This window comes from Bombus pascuorum, chromosome 11 (assembly GCF_905332965.1).
Source record: "Bombus pascuorum chromosome 11, iyBomPasc1.1, whole genome shotgun sequence".
Lineage (NCBI taxonomy): Eukaryota > Metazoa > Arthropoda > Insecta > Hymenoptera > Apidae > Bombus > Bombus pascuorum.
In genome coordinates, this window is record NC_083498.1 from 10609572 (window position 1) to 10633128 (window position 23557).

The 23557-nt window shown below is 41.3% G+C and overlaps 1 protein-coding gene across 1 annotated transcript in view; it reads right to left on the reverse strand.

Annotated features, from left to right (window-relative positions):
- The window catches only part of LOC132911962 (dynein axonemal heavy chain 2), a 39998-nt gene that overhangs the window by 6720 nt on the left and 9721 nt on the right, over positions 1-23557 (reverse strand). The window contains exons 7-50 of the mRNA XM_060969027.1: positions 22841-22986; positions 22661-22754; positions 21203-21373; positions 20906-21095; positions 20709-20805; positions 20192-20443; positions 19492-19619; positions 19232-19350; positions 18690-18804; positions 18416-18549; positions 18163-18356; positions 17788-18016; positions 17461-17612; positions 17149-17399; positions 16379-16599; positions 16033-16147; positions 15419-15590; positions 14379-14554; positions 13635-13797; positions 10873-11097; positions 10377-10665; positions 10156-10293; positions 9470-9640; positions 8622-8913; positions 8442-8533; positions 8027-8230; positions 7727-7932; positions 7460-7645; positions 7034-7253; positions 6772-6938; positions 6477-6697; positions 6253-6362; positions 6071-6186; positions 5905-6005; positions 5379-5557; positions 4901-5200; positions 4452-4739; positions 3618-3808; positions 3131-3306; positions 2727-2878; positions 1851-2015; positions 1588-1754; positions 1039-1210; positions 159-371 (exon numbers count right to left, since the gene is read on the reverse strand). Coding sequence (XP_060825010.1) covers positions 159-371; positions 1039-1210; positions 1588-1754; positions 1851-2015; positions 2727-2878; positions 3131-3306; positions 3618-3808; positions 4452-4739; positions 4901-5200; positions 5379-5557; positions 5905-6005; positions 6071-6186; positions 6253-6362; positions 6477-6697; positions 6772-6938; positions 7034-7253; positions 7460-7645; positions 7727-7932; positions 8027-8230; positions 8442-8533; positions 8622-8913; positions 9470-9640; positions 10156-10293; positions 10377-10665; positions 10873-11097; positions 13635-13797; positions 14379-14554; positions 15419-15590; positions 16033-16147; positions 16379-16599; positions 17149-17399; positions 17461-17612; positions 17788-18016; positions 18163-18356; positions 18416-18549; positions 18690-18804; positions 19232-19350; positions 19492-19619; positions 20192-20443; positions 20709-20805; positions 20906-21095; positions 21203-21373; positions 22661-22754; positions 22841-22986 — 7860 coding nt within the window. The remainder of the gene's footprint in view (positions 1-158; positions 372-1038; positions 1211-1587; positions 1755-1850; positions 2016-2726; positions 2879-3130; positions 3307-3617; positions 3809-4451; positions 4740-4900; positions 5201-5378; positions 5558-5904; positions 6006-6070; positions 6187-6252; positions 6363-6476; positions 6698-6771; positions 6939-7033; positions 7254-7459; positions 7646-7726; positions 7933-8026; positions 8231-8441; positions 8534-8621; positions 8914-9469; positions 9641-10155; positions 10294-10376; positions 10666-10872; positions 11098-13634; positions 13798-14378; positions 14555-15418; positions 15591-16032; positions 16148-16378; positions 16600-17148; positions 17400-17460; positions 17613-17787; positions 18017-18162; positions 18357-18415; positions 18550-18689; positions 18805-19231; positions 19351-19491; positions 19620-20191; positions 20444-20708; positions 20806-20905; positions 21096-21202; positions 21374-22660; positions 22755-22840; positions 22987-23557) is intronic.

Sequence of the window (23557 nt, forward strand, 5' to 3'; positions counted from 1 at the left end):
GTAAAAAGTTATTTTCACAATTGCACAGCAACATACATAATATAGATTATCTAACCATCTTGGATTTAAACGGACGCGGAAGGTTTTCTGCTCTCTTGGACACATTCGCGAATTATGATGATTACTTTCGACCAAAACGATGGAATTACTTAACTCACCTCTTTCATCCAGATGCTTATCAGTTCCTCTCTGTAATTGGATACGAACGGGCCCAAATAGGACACAAAGGCGGTGGATATTAGGCAATCACCTGGCAGCCAGTCGAAGAACTTGGCCAGCGAAGCAACCGTGTTCTCCCATCGAATTCGCTCGCCTGAGAGACCGTCGACTAGCATCGCGGCTCGCTCCAGTTTCAGCTTCAGTAGTTCCGCCTGAAAACACGCGGAACTGAAAGTAGAATCGAGTCAGCATAGTTGAAATTTAGTCGTTGGCTCGTTCGCGAAATAAGACCACCAGATCAGCTGTGGTCGTTCGAGTACACCCTATCGATTCGACTTTCGTTGTGGAATTCTGGTCAGAGCCGAAAGAGCCGCAGAGTTATTTCGTTGGAAAATATATTTAAAATAGAATCGAAGAAGTTGGAATTGAATTTTTATCGAATTAGAAAAAAATATAATAGCGCGAATGAAACTTAAAGCAGATATATAAATATTATATAATAAATATACAAAGCTTTCATTTCTCCCAATCAACGTTTAACTACGATATGACTCGTCATCGCAAGATATCGAAAGAAATTTTGAACCGCGAAAGAGCCGCAAACATGTAAGACAAATATCAGTGGAGGGACTTTCTCGGGTCAGGACCAAAAAGTAATTCGAAAATTCGCGCTGAACGCAGCCAGTGTAAATACGCGATGCTGATGATATCTGGTCTTTAAATAGCGAGCAAACGAAACTTTCTGCCAAAGCGCAAATCCGTGCAAATAAAACTATATGGGTGAGACACAGCCGAGACCACTAGACGTTCGTGTAGTTTCAGTTTCGAGATGGGGTGAATCCCCGATTTGAAAATCGAGACGATTATTCAGCTACTCGCCAGCTTAATTAACTCTTCTTTCTCCTTCATCTTCGCGTCGTACATCTCCTGCAGTTTCTTCAGCTTTTCTTGCAATTTCTGCAACTGTTGCATCGCTTCTTCTAACGCTTGTTCCTTCTCTTTGAGAGATTTCAACGCAGCCTGCAATTTTTCCCTCTTCGGTGCTACGATTCTGCGATTTCAATGGCGTATTCTTATCTAGCCTATCGCAATTTCTTTCATTTCCTTCGAACTGAGAATAGAGGAAGGAACTCTGTGTTTTAGAGCTTCCTCTGTTTCCGCGCTTCTCAACCTCTTTGCAAATGCGTGCTATTTACGAGAACATCAAAACGCGCGTATACGATCATACCAAGTAATCCAGACCAAACAAAGTATGCTCGATTTTAATAAATTGCTGCTCCACGAAAGATAGAAAATTTTATTCATCGTGAATTTCTCGTATATTCTCCGAAATATGTCTACCTATCATTAGCTACCTTCACGATCACTGGTTGAGAACCGCTGTTCTATTCCCATTCGAGATATCAATCTCCAAGAGACAGAGATTACCTGTAAAGTTTCCCATATTCTTCCATGGCGATGACCCATATGCAGAGTGACTTGGCTGCCACAGACACCAAACCTACTTTCTCTGGCTCAAATTCCGGGTTTGACGTGTACCTGCTAATTTGTCGAAGCGTCCTGTCGGAGATGTTGTCCTTGTCGAAATCTCGCAGCTAAAAATTTATGTGCAGACGCAGAATATTCCGTGAAATTTTCTTTGGAATAGAAAGAGTAGGAAGAGGATCGTTGGTCTGTGTGCTTTCCCTTACCGTGTTGAGGAAGTTGACGTCGGCTAGTTGACGCTTCGACTCCGTCCAACTCGGTTCCGAGTTTTTCAGGATCATCACCGCCTCCATTACCATCTCGACTTTCGGTGGAGGACGCGTGAAAGACCTTATCTCCGCGATATCCTTCTTGCTCAGCGCATCCAGGGCCTGTGTTACGGATAACAATTGATAGGATGAGATACAAGGCCAGTACCGTACCGATAAATTCGACTATACATATGGACGAATGCGATTTCGAAGGCAGAACTCGTACATGTTGTGATAAAGGATTCGAATGGGAACAATCGAGATTTTACTTTGTACAGCGTGTACAACAGCCGGCGAAATTATTCTTACTACAGTTTAATTACTACGTTTGACTAATATATGTTTGGAAATTCCATCTCTAATCGAATCGAACTTTCCAATTTTCCTTCAACTAGTTGAAATACTGTTATACGGGTCACGATCGATGCTCGATCGAACGACGAAGCCGAGAGCTGCGTCGCCGCCATACTTCCTCCAGGATTTTTCTTAACAAAGCAGTCCATGGAACGAATTTATGTAACACGTCCGGTGTTACTGTCGTCTATAAAACGTACCGACCAACTTTGGCGAGAAACTTTTTCGGACGGCGTGCATAAAACGCGAAGTTGAAGGAACCGAGCGGTCGTCGCGAGCAGGGAAAAGTCGGACGCGACGGCTGCAAATAATAAGGACGTATACCGGGGTCCGCCATCGAATTCACCATTTTACCGAATATTCGAGGCGTAACACCGTTCGATTCACGGCGAAGTAGCGCGCTGCTTAATCACCAGTAGCAAACGAACCGGAACGATATTACCGAGACGATAGAAGAATTAATGTTGGGGAAGGTACCTTCATGGCCTCGTTCAGAGCTGGTTCAACAGTTGCGAGGTCAGCTCGAGCGATTTCTTCGAGCTTCTTGCACTCCTTTTGTTCTTCACCGATCCGCTGCGAACGCGCGGTTACTGTCTTCTGCGTCTCGTCCGCGTCGCGACGTTGATTCACTATTAAATCACGTGATAATTGAAACAGAGACGGATTTTCCAACTTTAAGTATATTCCGGGTAGTTTAAATATTTTGAGTGATAGAATTTTTATTATTAAATCAGATTATATATAGCGTTAAGGTTCTACGTTTCTGAAAGGAAGATTAGCACGAGTAAATTATCACGTGGGTCAAGATCGCGCTAATTTTCCTTGGATCGATCTAATTGCACTTAATGACGATACATCAGCGTTGAGAGGATGACACGTACCGATCGTTACCAGAAACTCTTCGCATTCCCTGGTAGATTTATGAACCTGCTCCTGTGTGACTTCCAGTTCCGTAGCCATTTCGTTCACTTTAACGCGGGTGTCGTCGATCTTCGAGAGACCGTTGCGAAGTTTGTTCGCCTGGATCGCCAAGTCCTCTCTCTTCTCCGCCAGCATTCTGAAACCAAGGGTCATCCAACTGACATGACGTGTCGTTTACCTTGTTGTCTCCCGTTTTCAAGTGATTTCCCATTTTTATACAAGTTTTATTAAACCACGCGTATCTTCAAAAAATATTTTTAAACAATTGCGACCAGAAGAAGAATATTTCAAATAATATCTACGTATGTTAACTACGCAGAAAATTACAGAATTTTACCAATACTATTACAAAGATTTTTGTGGTCTCACTTTGCAAGGAGATTCGTGAATTTTTCAACGAAAACCCTTGTTAAAGAGATTTTGTTGGCTAGCGTGGCAGAGACTCACGTTTTATAGCCAGCAACTAGTTCGAGGAAATTCACTGGTGTCACGTAATTGTAGCGCTTCATCTCAGCAGCCATTCTGTTGGAAAACTCTGACACGGTCTTATGGATCAGAGAGAAGATAGCCGCGATTCCATCCCGCATTCGCTCTTGAAGCGGTGGCAAAGGAATCGCTGTCGCCGATTGTCGAGGTTCCTGTAGAACATTTTGGTTTTCCGATGTAAGTTCTAACATTGATCGTACGATTCATCAAATTTCCATTTAACCGCATAACTATGCTCATATGCTTAATATGCCTACGAAACCACACGATACCAAGAAACAACATACAAATAAAGGAGAAAGAGCGAGGACGGAAAGACAGAATCTTTAAAGCGAAATAGTTCCACTTAATCGTTAAATGATCTGTTCAAAAATAAACATACGAATAATCTGACAAATATTTAACTTGAAAGAGACTCGGAAACTACCAAGCAAGCAAATTACAAGTAAAAGATAAGAATAAAGAGTAAGAGAAATCTGGGTTTGCTGTCGCCGGTGTTCCATGCTCGAACACTCGAAGGAGGATACATGATCGAGGCAAATTTAAAAATATTAAGCGCCTGGTTGCCGGAAACGCTCGGACGATTGCGTTTCGGAAGGAAGTTCGCCAGACGGGGCGAGGGTGAGTTGTCGAGAGGAAAATAATCGGATTCCACGAAATAGAGAGGACGTGAATGTGGTTCACCCTTCCTTCTCTCTTTCTCTTTAAAGGCAGTGTCTCGATTCCGGAGAAATCGGAATCGAATGGAATCGATCGGCCGGAAAGGGGCGGTAGAAGGCGCAGTCGAAGACCAACCGCTTTATTTTCGCCGGTGATAGTGAGCGTCAGATTGAGATTCATGAGGAACTTGTTGCCAACTTCGAGGAGGGCTTCCCTCGGCCATTCCAGGAACCAATCGATGGTCGTGCAGTTGATCAGGCTCGGGTACTGGCGTAATCTGTTTCTGAACGCGTCTCCGATCGGGCTCATGCATACCACCAAGTGCATATTGGCACGCGCCCGCTCGATCAACAACGAATAGATCGCTTCTGTCGTTGGTACTCGTCCAGCACGTACTACTTCCTTTGTCAGTTTCTTTTTAATCTGTCGCACAGAAGGACAGGAAGAATTTATGCATGTGCAAGTCTCTAGATACGTTTTACATCCATAATCAAGAATTTCATTATGGGTAATAGATATCGCAAATGGAATTCGGTAGGAAGGAACAGGAAGTGGATGGAATTGGGAATCGGCAGGAAACATACTTCTTCTATCTCATCGCTCTTGTAGAGATTCGCCACTTCTCCCGTGCTCAGTATACTGTTTATTACTTCTAGAAATTGCTCCTCGGTCACTTGCGTGTCGTTGAAGAGGAACGTCGTGGGTTTCTCCTCCACGCCTGTTTTTGAGTATAGGACCTTCAAGTCTTCGCGGAATTCGGGTAGTTTGTAGTTTTTTGTAACGCTGATCTGGAAGGTGGTCAGTTCGCATATGTAGCTCGCGATTCGGGATAAAGATTGTCTTCCGCTTCCGCCGATCCCTATTAGCAGCATGTTCCCACGGGGCTGTTGAAGGATATTTCATATCATTTTCTATCGTGATAACTCCATTGTTATCCTTTATTTTTGAAAATAATCATTCGCATCACGAATTTAATCAAATCGATTTCCACGCGACCTAATGCATTTTTCTAATTAGCTTAACTAGTTTTATTATTCTAGATTTAGAAGAATCGTTACTGACTTGAGAGATCACGCGAACTATACGGCAGATGTGTTCAATCGCGTCTTGGAAAAGAACTAAATTCATGCGAACCACGCCACTGGAAGCGTTATATTCGTCCATTTGATTCTCTATATAAGTCCTCACGGCAGTAAGATTCGTAAGGTCCTCGTATATGTCCCAAACGTTCATGAAACTACCTGCGAGTGTCGTGGATTAAGTCTGGATTAGATTCGAGTTACATTCGAATAAACTGACTCAGGTTTAACCCAAGTTAGACCTGGATTACACGGAGCTAGGGTTAAATCGTGGCCAGATTAAGTTCAACTTAGGAATACTTTGGTATCTTTCTTCAGAATCCATTAAGGATCACACTACACTAACGCAACATTTCATTTGCAACTTTTCTTTTACAATCAATTTACATTCAAGAATCAAGTTCTATTTTCTAACATTGTGCCTGTTAAAGGAAATTTCACGGATTCGTTTAATACCTATCTTATTAAATAAACTATCGTTTGGCCCTTGATGGGTCAATTCAACTTACCAAATAAAGGACATCGTTTTTCGGGGCAGATATTCTGAAAGGTCAATTCAAAATGTTTCCCAAGTTGCTCGCCAATTTGTTCTACGAACCATTCTCTGTCTCTGAAGAAGAAAAAGATTCGTTTCTGCGAGAAAGTGTTTGGAAAGATTTTTTGAGATTCGCTTACTTTTCGTCGATCAATCGATCGGAGAAGACTCTGAACGTCTCGTGCACCCATAGACGAAGGAAGGTTTGCCTGGAAAATTGGTAATCCTTATGACTTCGTAGCAGACCTTGGAAAACCTGTTTGGCAAAAATATCGAAGATTGAGTCACCGAGAAAATATAGGTCCCAAAGTAACGCTTCTACCTTCGATATGTCCCTTAGATTGAACAGATAGTGTATCTTTGCTGGCGTGGGCAACATCTTGCTGATCACTTTGTTATACAAGCCGATGGTGGAAAGTGTTATTTCGTTGGCTGATTAAGAGGAACACTCTTTCTTTAATTCCTTACTTACGATAATTTTAAATTAAAGATGAAACATCTTTTTTCAATAAGGATCTCGTAAGACGAAATGATACGTCTACTAACATATTCCCTTCACTTCCGCATGGAATTCACTGAAATGTTGATTCAACATCGACCCATATATCCTGATGATTTGCTTCTCGACCGGGAACGTCATATTAATTACATTAAACTTTGTCAGCAAGCGATTCGTAATAACGTTCCGACCTCCTCCGGGGGGACCCATGGCTGCCATTAATTGTAATTTCTGTATAAATTTCTGCGTTTGTTTTTCTCGATCGTACCTTGACACATTCATCAAATAATATTACGTAATAAAATATTATGAGCTCAATTGTTAAAATAAACGAGATTGTACCAGAAACCGTATCCTATCCACTGCCGAATTAATTCCAATGGCGGCTGCGAGCCGTATATCTCTTTCATAGGCATGTTAAAGTCGTCCATAAAGGCGATCAGAGTTTTACCGCCTGCAGGAATGTACACACGTGTGGTGCGTTTCTCGAGTCTGCTCTCAATCGTATCCTAAAACACGCGAAACTTCGTCAACTTGTTCCGATGCAAATACATCGTTTGCATTCCTTAACGAGCGAATCTTTCGTAGGAAATCGCGGGTTCACCTGTACGTTCTTCGAAGTCGTCTGGGCGGACATGTTCAGAGTCAGCACGCTGTATTTCTCCTCGTCTAGGAAGTTTAATACCGACTGGAGTATCGACGTCTTTCCCGTGCCTACGGGACCCACTATAAGAACTGGGAATTGGTTCTTTAGCAGCGAGTTCACGATGAACTCGTATCGAACTGTGTCTACGGTCGGCACTACTATCTTGTAGAACGGCGTCCTGGTATGTCCAATTATTCATAGTTATTTTATTCGTTTTACTTTAATATCTTTATTTCGAAAAATATACGGTGATTTTAATTTCCTTTTTCAGAGAAATAAAATTCTTTTGGTATACGATAGTGTGATACAGGGGCACAAATAGAAACATACACTTTCGTTGGAAAGTCTTAGAAAGATAATAAAATGTAAATTGTTTAAAATTACTTTGACTGGATTCTCCATACCGGAGGCAATCTTTCTTCCCAGGAAACGAACGATCGTAGTCGAGAATCTACAAAGTATTCGTATACAGTGTCTCGTAGTGGGAACGTGCCTTCGATCTCTCGTATGAAATTGTCCACCTTAAATCTACCCTCTTCGTTAACCGACGCACAAATAGACCATATCAAACTAACACAAAATCAAGTCTCTGTAAAGTTAGATCTAAAAATCGTGTCTTCTGGATGTGAGATCTTTTTTGAAAAATTATACCAGAAGAAGAACCACATTCTGCAAATATTGGCGAACATGTCTACGTCTCCCGTGAACTCAACCCCATTTTCAGCGGTGGCAAGCACTTCTAGAAGCTTGCATAATGATTGAACGGCGTTTAGTTCGGGAACTGGGACAAGATCCTCGCATTTTCGTCGTTTAAATTCTAAAGTATCGTTCACGTGGGTACTGAACAATTTTTTTATCTGTAGTATATATTTCACTTTAGTAGTCTCATCAATTTCACATCTCTAATTTGACTTTTTCTATCAAAGTTTGTAATAAGACTAGGCGACTTACTTCTTCTACGAATTCTGTCTGTCGTTGAAGCTTCTGAAGCCAGCTGTGCATGTAAGGTGTCCAACCAAGGTCTTTGTAATCGTTATATACCATTCCAGCCCGCGAGACCGTCGCTGGAGAGGCGACAGCGAGGTCTTGGACCTCGAATAATAGCAACACTTGATTCGGCAAAGTGATTCGATCGTTATTTATGAGAGTTAAAACCTGTAGACACGTTTATTTCGTAACAATCTATACAATTTAGTAATCAACAATTGTTAATTTATTATTTGTAAGTTTAAAAATCTAGAGTTATAAACTTCTAGACCCCTCCCTTTAAATATAAATTTCCTTCTATTCGAAAGTTATGAACTAAGAGAAATTCTCTAAATAATATCTGGATTTTTCGAGAAAGTAGAGCTTTCAGGAAGCGTACCTTGTTATCGTCCATTACGCTGTTCATGTTCTCGATCCAGTCAGCGTCCACTGGACCGTCAAAGAGGATCCATTTCGTGTCAGGGCTATCGTCTGTCAAAAGTAACGAGACTCTGTCGACTTTGTCCAATTTGCCGCGACCAAACCGTAGTAGCCAAAAAATATAAAGAATTCTGCGTACCGGAACAGGTTTTTCGCATGATCGACGATATAACGCCATCGTGCCATTCGCCAGTGGCGAGATTGTATTCGCCGTAAAGTTCAGCGAGGCTCAACGCCTTTGGATTAATGGGATAGACATGAACGGCGGTGTATCCTGGTTTCTTGTCGTTCTTCATGCTCGTCATCGTGTGCTGTAACACCTTCCATGTAACCGTCTTCGCTGTGTTCGACTCGCCCACTATCATCGTCGAGTGCCTCGAATTCATCGTCTCGTACAGCTCGATAACTTTCGTCAGTATCAGGGGAATAGGCTGTAAACAATGTTAGCTGTGCAAACTGGCGCGCGTGCACTTCCAGAAGTTCACGCAGCCTCCTAGATTGCGACGTTAATGGCGTCTGAAGACGATCGACTGAAATTCGGGACCGAATTGAGATTCCAGTTGATTTTCGGCTGCTTTGACAGTCCAATTAAGGGTAATCGAATCTTTGGTGTGAAATATATTTTTTAAATTAAATTGAGCAGGAATAAATGCATATATACAAGCGCGTTGATCGTGTTCCTTGTTGTAGCTGCTATAGAATTTTACGACGCGATAAAATTCGTTTTTAAAAGTTAACGCGCAATGAAAAAATCGATATCCGTAAGGATGTATGGAGCAGTTTAATAATTTATCGAGTACATTATTCTCAGCTCGAATCTTAGGACTCTGATTGTCAGCGTGCAGTATGCGAGTACTAAAGATTACCATTTTGACGAACATGGTAATATTTCTTCGATCGAAGGTTCTTTTATTAAAAAATAAACGCCTGTAAAGATCAGCACGTCGTTCCGCGTTCGATGCATGGGGCTGAGGCGTTCGAGATTACCTGGAGCTTCAGTTTGATAGCCTCCTTGGTTATGTAACCGATAATTTCGCTGTAATCCACCGCTGGTATCTCCACATCGGGGAAGAGATCGCTGGTGATACCGAGGAACAACGGCAAGTCGTCCGAGGTGAGTTTAGCGATGTTCATATCCTTCATGGCAAGAATGATTACCTGCGCGCCATTCACCATATATTTTCATCGTTCCCTCGTTTTACCGATCACGTAACGTCTAATGCCGGATCGAACGATCGCGCCACGTTTATCGCGGTAAAGCGACCGGATAAACGTAGTCGCGTAAGTCTCGAATCTATCTCGAACACGGTGTGCGGCGACAGAGTAGAAACTGTTTTAGAGAGAGGAGTGTAAACAAAGTGGTAATCGAGAGAAAAATGGCAAAGTAAAGGTATAAAGGGCGGGGATTGACTGTAGTGTAAAACGATGGAAGGCTGAGGCGATGGAAAATTGGATTTTTCTGTCCTTATGTGGTTTTGTTGTTGTAAAGAAAAGGACGAAAAAAGGGAATGGTTAAGCTATCGTTACAGTGCTTTCGTGTTCTGACGAACTCTAACGAATGAAACATCTGAAGATTGAAATACATACATATACTAGTAAGAATATTAATCGTTATTGAATTATATATGTAAATTATTCATCAAAATACGTATTCTCTGCAGTCATAATCTTACTTCCTCGTCCGGTAGATTCGGATAAAGCCTCTTCTTTTTTCCTGCGTATCTCGTCAAGGTCACTATTCCCCTCAAACCAAAGTCGTAATGAAATTGCTTGCTTAATTGTTGCTGAGCCAGCGTATATAACGTGAAAACCTACAAAGAAGAAAGTAGGAAGAGGAAAATAGATTAATTCGAGTCTCATAAAAGGATATATTTCACGGAAGGATTGTACGAACCTTCTTGGCGAGAATTCGCGTCTGTTCGAAACCCTCGCAGAACAAATTGATCTCGGCGATCATTCCGCTGTCAGGCACCATCATTGAAATTGGCCTGAACATGGATTTCAGATTATCAGGCAGTTCGGTGCGACCTGCGTAACCTGGATTCATCGTGATGAAGACGCCGCAGGTGTGCACCAGCGATATTTCATAGCCTTCGAACACGAACCTGGTGAGTTTCTGCGAGAGCGCAGTGAGAATCGATAGTATCTGTTGTGCAACCACCGATAACACCTCGATGTTTATGCTATAGTGGAGAAAACGAATTCAATCGTAGCGACCATCAAGTGTCATTGCACGAAGGTCAAACAACATCGAAACCAGCGAAACGTAGTTCTGGCAAAGTCAGTGTTTCGAAAACGCAACTATTTTCAAGATGACGTAGTATTGCGTGGATATAACGAAAGGGCATAGGAAACCAATAGAAAGCAACTGGATGATCTTTCTCGTTTACCGATTAAATTCATCGAAGCAACCCCATGCACCGGTCTGAGCCAGTCCAGAGAATAATCTGCCCATGCTTTTGTAATCCAGCCCTTCGGAGCAGTTCTGCACGATCACATTGAATCCCAGTGCTTTTCCTAGATCCTTCACGGTCTCGGTTTTCCCTGTACCAGCCGGTCCCTTGGGACTGCCACCACGATACAAGTGTAGAGCTGTGGTGAGAGTTATGTAACACCTATCATCGAAATAGAATTATTCTCAAAGGGCCGCTATTAATTTATTATGACAGTTATTAGATCGAGTCGATAATTCGAATCGTATCATGTTTCACATTATTTCCATATTAAGCATAGCGCATACAACATTAAACTTGCTTTAACATTAAACAGAGTATGATCTATTGTATATCTTAGTGGTCTCTTCGTTTTTACAGTTTTACAATTTTGCGTGAAATGAGAAGAATTTACAATAAATTATTCGGCAGGACTAGCCAAAAATTTGTATTTCCAGACATTATAGCATCTCCGATCTCTCGTTGAACGTTTCCAGAGATTCGAACACGCAGCGATTCATCGTTTAATCCGTTTCTAGAGTAAGGGGCGAGTCGACGACGGCTGTAAGGGTGGGACGCGACGTACTACTACGAGGAATCGTGCTTCTCGGAGGGCGCGTTGCGTTCTTCTTTCCGCAAGACAAATTCTCGGAACCGGAGAACAAATGTATCGGGACGGCCGGCCCTGTCCATAAATTAGAGCCGAGCGGCTCGAACCCTTTTATCGCGATTAAATCGATACCGCGTTAAGTATCCTCTCTGAGCTGGCGTTGCTGTCCTCCAAACCCCTCGATCCGTTTCCTTTGATGTCCCTTGTCGCGCAAACTGCTCTTCCCTCTCGATAACAACCACCATGAGAGATTGTATCGCATCCTGTCCTAACTGACGTATATTACGCGGTTCTGTACACAAGCTGAGCTTATGTCCGTATTGCTGGACCAAGGAAATTGCGTTTGGAGATCCGTAGGATTTTGTCGTGGCGAATTTTCTCTACTTTTCGTCTGCCAACGATAAACTCCACACATAATTGATATACTACGTGTAAAATCGTTGAGATCATGCGTTGTTTTGTCAAACATTTCAACCTAATTTAACGCACATCCTCTAGCACAAACTTTTAAAAATTCTACGATATTTGCTTTTTATTTACTTGTCATTTCTAGTTTTTAGCAATCGTTTTAACGATTATCTTTCACAGTGGTGGATGGTTCTTCGAGCTAGTTAGTTTTATTAATCGGCGCATTACGTGCAAACGCCAACCAACCTCGAACGATCGCAGCATTCGATCAATTGCGAGAAATAAACAACGGTAATGAACGATAGCAACATATTAATATCATCGATGTCGAAGACGGCGGAAGGACACGAATTTGTTAAAAAGTCAATGATCGTTCTGATGTTTGTCGAGAGGGTAAGGAGGATGGTTTAAGTTGCGAAACGTTCTCGAAAGGGTGTAATCAACATTAATCAACGATGGTTCTTGGACTCAAGACGACGAGTATGATCCTCGAAAGTTCGCGAAACTTCGTGGACATTCGCGAAGAAACGTTCAAGCGACAAATTTTCACCGGGGGAACATCAGCGGAGATGTAATTAACGTTAATCAACGAGATTCTCGCAACCCCGTAGAAGAGAAGAGACGAGCTCTTTGGATTTTGATGTAAGTTCATCAATTATGAGAGAAAACTCGGATGTTAATGTTCGATCAGGGAACGACACATGCGAAACAGCCACTAAAAACGAATTACCTTCAACGAGTCAAAGACGCTTGTCTCCATAGTTCCGTTAATTTTCCTCCTAATAGACGATAATAGTAACGAAACTTTATTGCACGAGGCTTTCAGATTGTTTAAATATCTTCATTTAGCGATCCTTATTTTAAGTATCGTAGAATCAGTGGAACAGAACGAAGCGAATGAAGCTACTTTGCGTATTCCACACATTGGTGGGGTGAATTTTTAGAGAAAGAAATTGGACAAAGAAATTACTATATCCACGAGATTGCCAATCTGATTAGTTAGAAACTCTTCTCCGTTTAATAGTTTGAGGTAGAGATCAATGGCGACTCCAGCTAGACCAAATCTCATATTGCGAGTAGCTGAAGTTTCAAGCAATTTGGTCCCGAATTGCAGTCGGTGTCATGTATGCTTTGTTTCATTACGTCTAACGAAGTTAATATTTCGAGGACGAGGGTAATAGAGTGTGAATCACTGCGAGATCGCGCGTAATAGTAAGCTCGCACGCTATCGGTAATCGTCGCGATTTCTGATCTAATTGTCCCATATCACAGCATCCGACTCGCGTGTAATAGCCTCTCGAATGATTCACGCATTCGTAATCTCTTTCACGCGTGACCCTGTTTCCTGTTGCCAATCGCGATGACGAGTAGCTTGTAAGTTTCCGTCTCTAGAAAAGGGTTGTTCTTAGGAGCGGTATTTGAACTGATGCGTGTTATCCTCACGTTTAGTGTTAAATTAGGGTCGAATTTTGATATATCGATAATATGCATACTTTGTTTTCATAGAAAGTTAAAATAAATAAATTCTGTTGCAGGTACTACTACTAGACTTAAGACTATTATTATATGATTTAGACTTCCAGCATAATAACACCGATTTGTCAAATACTTATTTTCTTTTCCCAAAAGATTCGTTTCTTTATCCAATGCTATCCCTTTTTTCCTTCTTTTACCATAAACCACAGGAAATTGAATATCTTACCTATCGGTGAGCGGCGTTATTACCAAACGTCCCGTGTTTCCAAGATACTCGTATCCGTAGACAAAATACGTGTTCGTCTGCCAGACGATGCAATCGTCGATATCTTTGTCCCAGTAGAATCTCAGCTGTGACAGCCATTCGAAGGCGGACACGTCTCTGCAGTCTGTAAACGAGGTCGAAAATCGGCTTTGCAACGAAAACGTATTTTCGACAATCCTGTTCGAATCGCGTCGTGCGTGATGAAACATCGAAATCAGTCGACCCCTCGTATATTAGTTTAATTCACGAAATCGCATTAATTGGCGACGCGTCCCCGGACAAATCGTTGACGCGCGAATTTACGGAATACATTGGACAAACGTTGCACCTGTTCACTTAGCAATATTTGCCGATGGCGCGGGCTAAATTGTTTCCAGGGATACAAGGATAATACGCGCTCCAATCTATCTGGCTATTCATCTATTTTCGACTCGATACAGCCCAATGAATTCACGAGATCCTGAAGGACAGACGACCATCCGTTGAAAACCGTGTTGCCGTTCTAACGTTATAACGCGAATATGACATCGTGTAAAAGTCTTAAGCTATACAGCTAAAGGGAATTTTTGTTAAAATATTATTCCGATACTGTTTGACATAGCTGTTTGTGATATGTTCTTTTTAAGAAGAGTTTGACCAAGGACAAGAAGAAAGCAAAAAAGATACAAGATTTGGTTAAATTGGATAGCCAGAGGGATCACTTACTAGCTCGGTACATTTTCTCGATAACGTCTCTCGCATGGATCTCAATCACCGCGATCGCCTTGAACTTTAATCGTTGAAGATGGGTCAGTTCGCCTCTAATCGCTTCCGTATACTTGCTCAATGCCTGGTTCTGTCGTTTTCGTAGCTTTTTCAGCGGCCTTCTCGAGTCCACCAACCTTGAAATACGTTTATCACTCGTTATTAGTAAATTCAAGCGAAACCCTTTTTCTCCTATCGTTACAACATCGCATACTTCTAATCGATCCAACGTTCGTTCTACGCAATCCACAAAATCGTTCGTAAAAAAAGCTCAAAGACTATCGAAAAAGGAAAAGAGACATTAATTATCCTCGTCAGACAGTATCACCTCTCCGCATCTACATTTAAACTTCTACCAGTAAAGCGTCGTAGCTGGAGGAAATTTTTCCTCCTCGCAAGCGGCATAATCAGCCTCTTTGTCCGACACCTTTGTATCCCTTTATTTCTTTCAACGAGAGTAGCATCCCTGTGGCCAACGAGAAGGTTCTGGGTGCACCCAGACCCGGATAACTGTTCTATCCGCGGACGAACGTTGGAACAGGGTCCCGGGACGTAGGGATTTCCTTCTCCACCGTTGGGTGTGGGTTAAATTATTCGCAGTACGGCTAGTATATGCAAACGAGGGAGGAAGGGTGTTCAGCTAGGTCGGTGTGACTGTGGATCGTAACACGGTAGCCGGAATATGCAAAATTCCCCTTATTAGAGTTACCGTGTCCCTTTATTCGCGAATCCAACCCCCGTATCTTTCACTTTCCCTCTGCCCGCGTCTTCGTTCTCCGTTCTTCCCTCGTTCAGTCTGTCTCCAACAGAGCAGAGGCAGCCTTTAAGCCGTTAGATTCGGTTTTCCTTCTGTTCTATCCCTTTATCTTTATCACCCCCTTTCCTCTCTTTTCAACCATACCCACCACCCTCTCAATTTCAGGTCCATCGTTCTGGTTACAGACTGCTGTAACCAACGTCGTCGCTAAATTTTCATCCAGAGCAGCATGTGTGAGGCTCACTTGCAGTGTTGAAGGGTACGGGTGCAGTCGGTCGTCCACTGGATCTGAGTGGACGTAATTCCAGGCTGGCTTGGCCACTCTTTCACCCACCTGTCGCGTTTCGCGGACATTTTTCGCAGCGCGCTACGACACTGCTTCAGCACCTCGCGCAGACTGGTCCTCATCGCGGTCTCTGCGAAATCGCCATTTTTATTTTTTTTTTCATTTCCATGCCCTTTTTTCCCCGTCGTTCCACTGCACGATCTACCCCTACCGCTGTCGTTCCCGCGCTATGCCCTTCCATCCTGTACAAATTGCGTGCCTTTCATGAAAAATTGTTGCCAAATGGCCCCTTGAAAACGCCGGATAAAAGCGCCCCGAACGATACCAGGTTGACCTTTTTTTTTCATCGCCGGATGCACTCGTACAGTGTCAAATTTGATTTTCGAATGAGATGGATGATAGATGTTTGGGTCTTTTTACTTCCATGCAGTTTGATTGTACGTAAAGTTGCTGCGTCACAGTTCCCATCGTTAAGATATTAACGGAGATGATTTTGAAACTGAGCTTTAGCTTATCAGTATTTTTTCAAACTGATTTTTATCGAAATAATTATCATAAGAGAAACATCTTACCAACATCGCATAGCCATTTCTCGACCTGGCCCTCCAGAAGAACGGGCGCGTCAAAATCGATACATTCTCCTTCGTTAGAGTTCATCGCAATAGCCAAATTCTTTCCAATTATGGACTACAAAGTCACACGAAATATCATTAGATATATTACAATATACAACATAATAAAATAAATCTACTAGAATGAACGAGAAACGTTGTGAATTTTTCAAACAGTCCAATATTTACAACGAAGACATTTCTAATGAGAAACACGTGTAGTTAGACACGTGTGACAGATAAATACCCATATCTTTTTTTTTTTTTTTAGCAATGAATATAAATTCAACTAACAAGTTAAATTTACCCTAGTTGTGGTCAGAAATTTAATATTCTCGAAGAGCTTCTTAATATGTTGCTGTATCAGTTCGGGCCTCCTCGCATTCGCCAGGATCTCCAGTAGATCGTCGTTAGAAATGAAGTAAAACCTTGGAAACACGTGTCGTTTGGTTTCCAAGTACTGTTCCAGAGCACGTTGCATCGATTCGAGCTTGTCATTTAGTTTATTCAGAAGTTCCAGCAGACCAGCTACGAAGACAAGAGAGAAATTAGGTGAGCCGAGTCGGAGGAAAAATGCAAATGCTTCCGGTGGACCGGATTTATATTATTTTATAGCGCAGTCTTCGTGTCGGTACGCGGCTTCGCCCTCCCTTTTTTCCTTTTCACGTTCCAACAAACGACGACGACGACGTGTCGTACATTTTTCATTCTTCTTTTTCTTTCCTTGCGCTTGTTCGATTTGTCTGAATATTCCGAACAGTCTGTTCGAATTACAATGCATTACGCGCGTCTTATGTTTGGACGATTTTATTGGATACGCCTATTTTGTTTTTCTTTCGCTTATGTTCTTTCTTACAGCCGCTTAAGAAATTTTTCTTTAATTTTGTTCCATGATTTTCGAGAGTTAACTTTTTTAACCCTCTCAATTCCTTTCAGAAATACATTAAAATACGTAAATATAAATAATTTACAACAAAATGCGTTTTTAATTCTGTCGTTAAGTCGGATACGCAAAATTCGATAGGTGTATGTAGACTTTCGTCACTCGCCGTACGCTCGTTTTCTCACAATACATACGTGGATTATGAGTGGCTTCTAACGCCAAACCGTAGGATGCCATCCGCGAAGTAATTGCGATCCACTGTCTCGTCACTTTGTCGTATTCGCTGGTTTCCTTAGGGAGCTGTTTTCGGATGTCTTCCGTGGTGAATATGTTGTCCATGTACATGTAACCGCGCTGAATTAACAGAGTCGTTTCGAGAACCTCCCCGATGGTCGAAAGGGTTCTCTCCCAGTAATCAACTTCCTCGGCAAACGGTTCAACGAACCTGTAACACTTACACATAGTATCCCATCGAGTTTCCCTTGGAGCACGTCAATTTATCAAACCTCGTTGCCTTCATGGCTGATAATTGAATTTGATGATCCTCCAAAGATTGCATTATTTCGTCGATAGACTTTATCCTGAATATCCCGCTGTCTTTGTAAGGAATCATCTCCAAAGGCATGTTTACCCAGATCTCGGAAATATTTTTCAGACCCTGATGAACATGAGACAGGATCTCTTTGTCTACTTAGACATTCCTGAATGTTTCTTTTACGATATGTTATTCGAGATAAAGGTGTATTCTATTTATGATCGATTAGATATTTGTACATTTGCCTAACTTTTACTTTCTTACATCTAATATACCTTTTTCAACTTGTTACGCTTACGATTTCGATAGCTAATTCCATAGTAGCGGAGTTTGAGATATCGTCAATTTGGTCTGCATAATTTTGCAGCTCCATCTCCGCGATGGTATCGAGAGTGAATTCCTCAGATGTTTCGTCGAAATCACGATCTACAATTTCTTTGACTTTCGTCCAGTGCCTAGGTCTCATCGCCGGATTCTTCAGGTTGGTAATTAATGGAAGGGTACGCCTGAATCTGTCCACTCTCCCCCTGAATAATTTGTTATTCTATACATTTTGTTATCAGAGTAAAATGTCAAGAAACAGCGGTCTTTGAAATTTTATATCATTAACGAAAATATGATTTTAGAAGAAGCAGAAAATGACAGAATAGAACAGGATAATTTTTATTGTTGCCTCGAGTGTTCGACGATCTCCCAGTTCTTTTCTTTGAGCTCCCTGCTAAGACGATTCAGCTTCCTGAAGAGAATATTCGCGGTGTTCTCCATTTCTTCCATTTCAATCTTCCAGAAATTATGCGTCCTGTATTTTTCCCAAGCATCGTTCCATTCGTTAGTGATCTCCCATACCAATTGGATGGCATTCATGTCCTATTGAAATAATTTTCGTGCGTCTATACGAAAGGAACGGCGAACGTTTATCATTTTACCTGCTCTAATTGTATCAATTTGAAGGAATCTGGTTGGTTGATGTCGAACACTAAAAGCTGCGATTTCAGCTTGGATTCTCTCTTTCTCAGTGCCGAAATTTCCCGTTCTGTGTAACTTATCCAGGCGAACGCATCTGTGTCGTCGAAATTAGAATTAAGATGGAAGTTAAACACAATTAAAGATTACACGAAAAATATATGATAAGTTGACGAATATGCGTGGTTTATTTAGATTACTAATTCAGATAACTGTCCAAGTTGCGAATACGTTCACCTTGCGTCGTCCAAGTGGACGTGAATGGCCCAGTATCGAAAAATTTCGCCACTTGAGCTGATACTTCGTCTTCGAACATGAGGGCATCTTGCAGTAGTAATTGTTTGAATTCCTCCTGAAATAAATAATTATACCTTTTTGAACTAAGAACGCGGATTCGTTGTTCACACTTTTCGGTAGAAAAGTGAGGGTAACGATTCGCGATGTCCATTGGTTATAGCCAATATTAATAGATAAAATACGAGGAGAAAGTCTCCTGCAGATGTGACTCATGGGTGTCCTTGTTCCTGAGAAAAACCAGCTGTTTCGTGGGGCACACCTGCTTTCTTCGTAATTAGCAAGAGCGTGCAACAAACCCAAGGACCATTCAAAGGACCATCCACAAACCGAAAATATTTATGTGAATAGAAGTTAAGCTAATGGATTCGGTTTATGGTGGTTCCTTGGGTTTATTGCGGGTCAGCTTTGGCGGTCACCATCTCGCGCGACGTAACAATTTGTAAATTTATAAATCTCAAAACAATTTATAGACGAATACTTGCCTTCTTTGCTTTCAATGTCTCTTTGCATTCTTCAAGAAGAACTAAATAGGCGGTCCAGGAAGGCTGTATGTCGTGCAGTTTCCGCATGAAGTCGTACGTGAAGCTCACTTCGTACTTCTCTAGATCGAGAAAACGGAACGAATAGAAATTGCAAGGAAAAAGAACAACACGTAACGATCAAGCCTATCGGGCGTTCTTCGATATGAAGAACACCGTTGATCTCACAGGCTTAGAAAACTAAGAATCGTTTGGAGGTTTACCCAAAGTCTCGTATTGATAACGGATCTTTGGGAATTCGCTCTCTTCTCGAGGAATATCGGCGTTCAGCTTCTCGAACAACTGCATCGTGTATTGCATGCTGATAAGATCCGTCGGCTCTTTCGTTATTCTGCGAACGAATAAATTTACAGTTGCGACTAGTTGCTAAATGTAGTAGAAATCTGAGCAGGAATTTATTGTAATTATTTTGACGACATAAGAGATATTAAAGATTTCGAGGATATCGAGTTGCATGATTTATGGGGAAATTTTTGTAAATCGACTGCATACAGCATAGGTCGCGCAATTGGGATAACTTCGAATTGGGTTTGGGATAAGTTTGATTTAGACTCGTTCTAGATTTGATTCGGATTTGGTTATATCTTCCCGCAGGGAGGACCGCCGGGACACAGTCCGCGGTTTCGCGGTTGAATCCTGCTTGCGTGAGTCCTTTGGGCATAGCGAACCCATGGACACGAGCTACACAGAACCGCCATAAATTTCATTATATTCAATTATATCGGCTTGATTATGTTATGGATCATTAATGGTCTCAGAATGTCTATTTCGTCTATGAGTTCACATTTTGATTAATATAAAGACGATTAATAGTATCGGGTGAAATTTAGGAAACTCCATGGAGATTTTCAGCCTCGCAAAGATTTTTGTTATTATTATGTGGTGAATTTACGTGCTACTAACTTCTTAGAATTGTCCGCGATATAGTGATACACGTGATGCACCATATTGTGAGTTTGCCGTAACAGAAGTTCAATTAACTTCTGTTGCCAAATCGAGCATTCTTCGATGATGGCACCTTTTAGTCGATCGGCATTCACGTCGAGGAAGTGCACAGTCATCACTGTTTCTTGCATCTGAACGTTATTGGCGATGATCGTGTATCTACTGATATCCGAGTCGAACGTTTCCGCGGTAGGCTTCAATTTTTCGTATCTAATTATGAATTTTATAAATCCATATAGCTTTCATTGTGGTCAACGACATAGGCGAATTTTTTTCTTTTATTTATTTTATTTTGGTTTTTTACAATTTGTCCTTATGGACATTTGGTAAAGTGTTATATCTTATTGGTGAAAAAAAAATAAAATAAAAATAAATATAGCATGTGGGTGGCTACCCCCAGCGGGGTGCCAGCTTCGTTTTTTCTAAGTTATATCTTTTATGCTATAGGCGAATATTTGTGAAATTTTGTGAATACCTCTGAAGATACATGTCTCTATTTATTTCCCAAATTTCCTGGAACGGTTCCCAAGTCTTCATGTAGTTTTGCATCTGAACGAAGCAGGCATTCACCTCTGAAAATTTGTATTAATAGTTATTGTACTTAATATAGTAACTGCAATAAAGTTATTCCGAAGGAAAAGAACAAGTATGAAGGATAGGGGAGGATACAACCGTCGTTGAGTTTCTGTTGAAGATCGAGCAATTCTGGATCTTTCTCGTATATTTTCCAGAATGGTGGGATTTGAAAATCGAACTTGAATTTGTCTATCAGTCGAGTTATTCTTTTCAAGGGCTCTAAAAGATTGTCAAAGATCACTGCAACTTCCATGGCGATGTTTGCTAGGTCCGGCAGGAATTTTATCTAGACATAGAAGAATCATAGCAATCTCTTCCTTCAGTTCTGACTCTTCCCGTTTTAATTTCTATTTCAAACAGGATAAGAATAGAAAAAGAATATGGTGCAACTACCTTGTTGTCGATTAGCTCTACGTGTATCAAAATGAACGGCGATGGTGGCGTAGTACCATCGCCATGAAGAGCAACGTACATGACCTCGAGAGACGCGACCAAGCACATTTTGAAAGCCTCGCCTATGAGCAGGTCCATCCTGCTTAGGTAAATCTTCCACTCTTGCAAAGACTGTTAACAGATTTTTATGAAATACTAATAATTGTCATAAACTAACAATAAAATTAATAACTGTCAACTGTTATAAAATTCAGAATTAATTATGGTGACTTTATTTATTTGACAGATCTACTTAAAGCGATTGAAGCAGGAAGACGATGGTTATTTGATTAGAGCTATTTCTTAATGTAGTAACGTAACACAACTAAAATAACTAAATTGGTACAACTAATTAACTTCAGGAGTGACAACTCACAACTCACAACTCATGACACACTCGCAACAATCGACTCACCATTAACTAACTCTCTCTACCAAAAGGTCCTTTCATACCAGTTTTAGTACTCCTACCACGCACACGTGTATCATAGTTGTTAATGACCCAAGATGGTCACGTACACCTTTTTCAATTACCTATTGTTGTAAAGGGCCACGAGTATATTGCCAGACCACATGATCCATTGGGATTTCCCATTCTTCTCGGCCCGTCAGCACTTTCACTTTTTGCTGCACCGTACTTCATCGAGTTTTTCTCAAATGGTTTTTCCGCGATATTATATAATTGTCAATCGAGAAAAACCGACTTATCCATGTTTCCTGGCGTATCTTCATATCACAATGGAAACAACGCGCGTAGGAGCACTTCCGGATTAACGAGTACGTGTGTTCCTCACGGCAATCGCTTCGCGCAGCGATATATCGTTACGCGAATGGGTCTGATCAGGGTTCTCGCGTCAGAGTGCCGTAAGAATTGCACCGTATAGCCTACAGGGATAACGCGAGAATGTTTCGTGCGGATTTTACTCCGTGAATGGCCGCATTTGTTGTCGATGCAAGGAAGAAACGAGCAGTTCTGGGTGAGAATGAAAACGTCGGGACAGAACGACGCTGTGTCTCGCTGTTATTTCGTCGTGTTCAGGAACGTTGCTCTTCTACGTTCACCGTTTGAAGTATAAAGAGACATTTTAATAAAATATTTCGTACGATATATATTTTTCCCTAGTGGACAGACACTTGGCCGCGTAGACACCCGAAAGGATGCTAAATATTCCGAATACTTGGACACTGAATGCCTGGAGAGATTTTATGTCGCCATAAAAGTTCGCATCTACGCGAACATTCTTCCTCTATGGCGATTTATGTTATCAAGGTTGCTTTTTACGAGGACGGTCAGTTTGGCTTTCGACAACGAGTGATTCAAATTGAGTATTATAAGCTTTAGTCTTATAAACTGTAGGAATAAATATATAAAACAATCGATATATAAAAAAGATATTTAACAATCTTTTAAACACTTACGTCTTCGAGAACATCCTTAAATCCATCCAAAATAACCAATATATACTGAAAGATGGTTCTGTGATAGCCCAGCAGAACTTCGAAAGTCTCGTCTCTTAAATAATTCATTATACGTATCCAATGATTCATCCTTTACCTTCAAAATTTACCATACTCAGTTTAGATCCATTCAAATCGTACCTGGTTTTTAGTAACTCTTGCTGTAAATCCTCCAAAGCGTAAGTGTAATTCTGCCTGATCTTGATCATCGGCGTATCGCAAATCTTCTCACATAGTCTCATGATATCTTGATTCGATTCTTTGTAAACGTCAATGAACTCTTGAAGCTGCAAGAGAATACGTGCGATTGAAATCGACCTTTCCACTTCTCGTTCCACATCGAGAAAGCTGTACGACGACACGTACGATAGGAATCATTGACAACCTTGACACCTGCTGTGTGTCGGAATATTTAAGAATTTTGCGAAATGTTCGAACCAGACACAAGTGTCTATACATTTGCTTATCAACGTTCATTGCATAAAAGATATAACTTAGAAAAAACGAAGCTGGCACCCCGCTGGGGGTAGCCACCCACATGCTATATTTATTTTTTTTTTTTCACTAATAAGATATTTACCAAATGTCCTTCAGGACAAATTGTAAAAAAAACCAAAATAAAAAAAAAAACGTTCATTCGTGAGAGTAAGATTCTTTTTACAAAGCTGTTCGAGTGACTAGACCAAGGCAAGGAAGCGAACAAGGTCGAACAAGACACCATACCGAAAAGGGGTGAATTTCGCACCGTTTAGCAAAAGGCAATGAAGTGTCCGGCTTTGTCCTTCGACCAAATTCCGTCGATTTGAACAGGGTAACGAATGACCGCAAACGCGGCCTCGGATATCCGCTATTGTTATT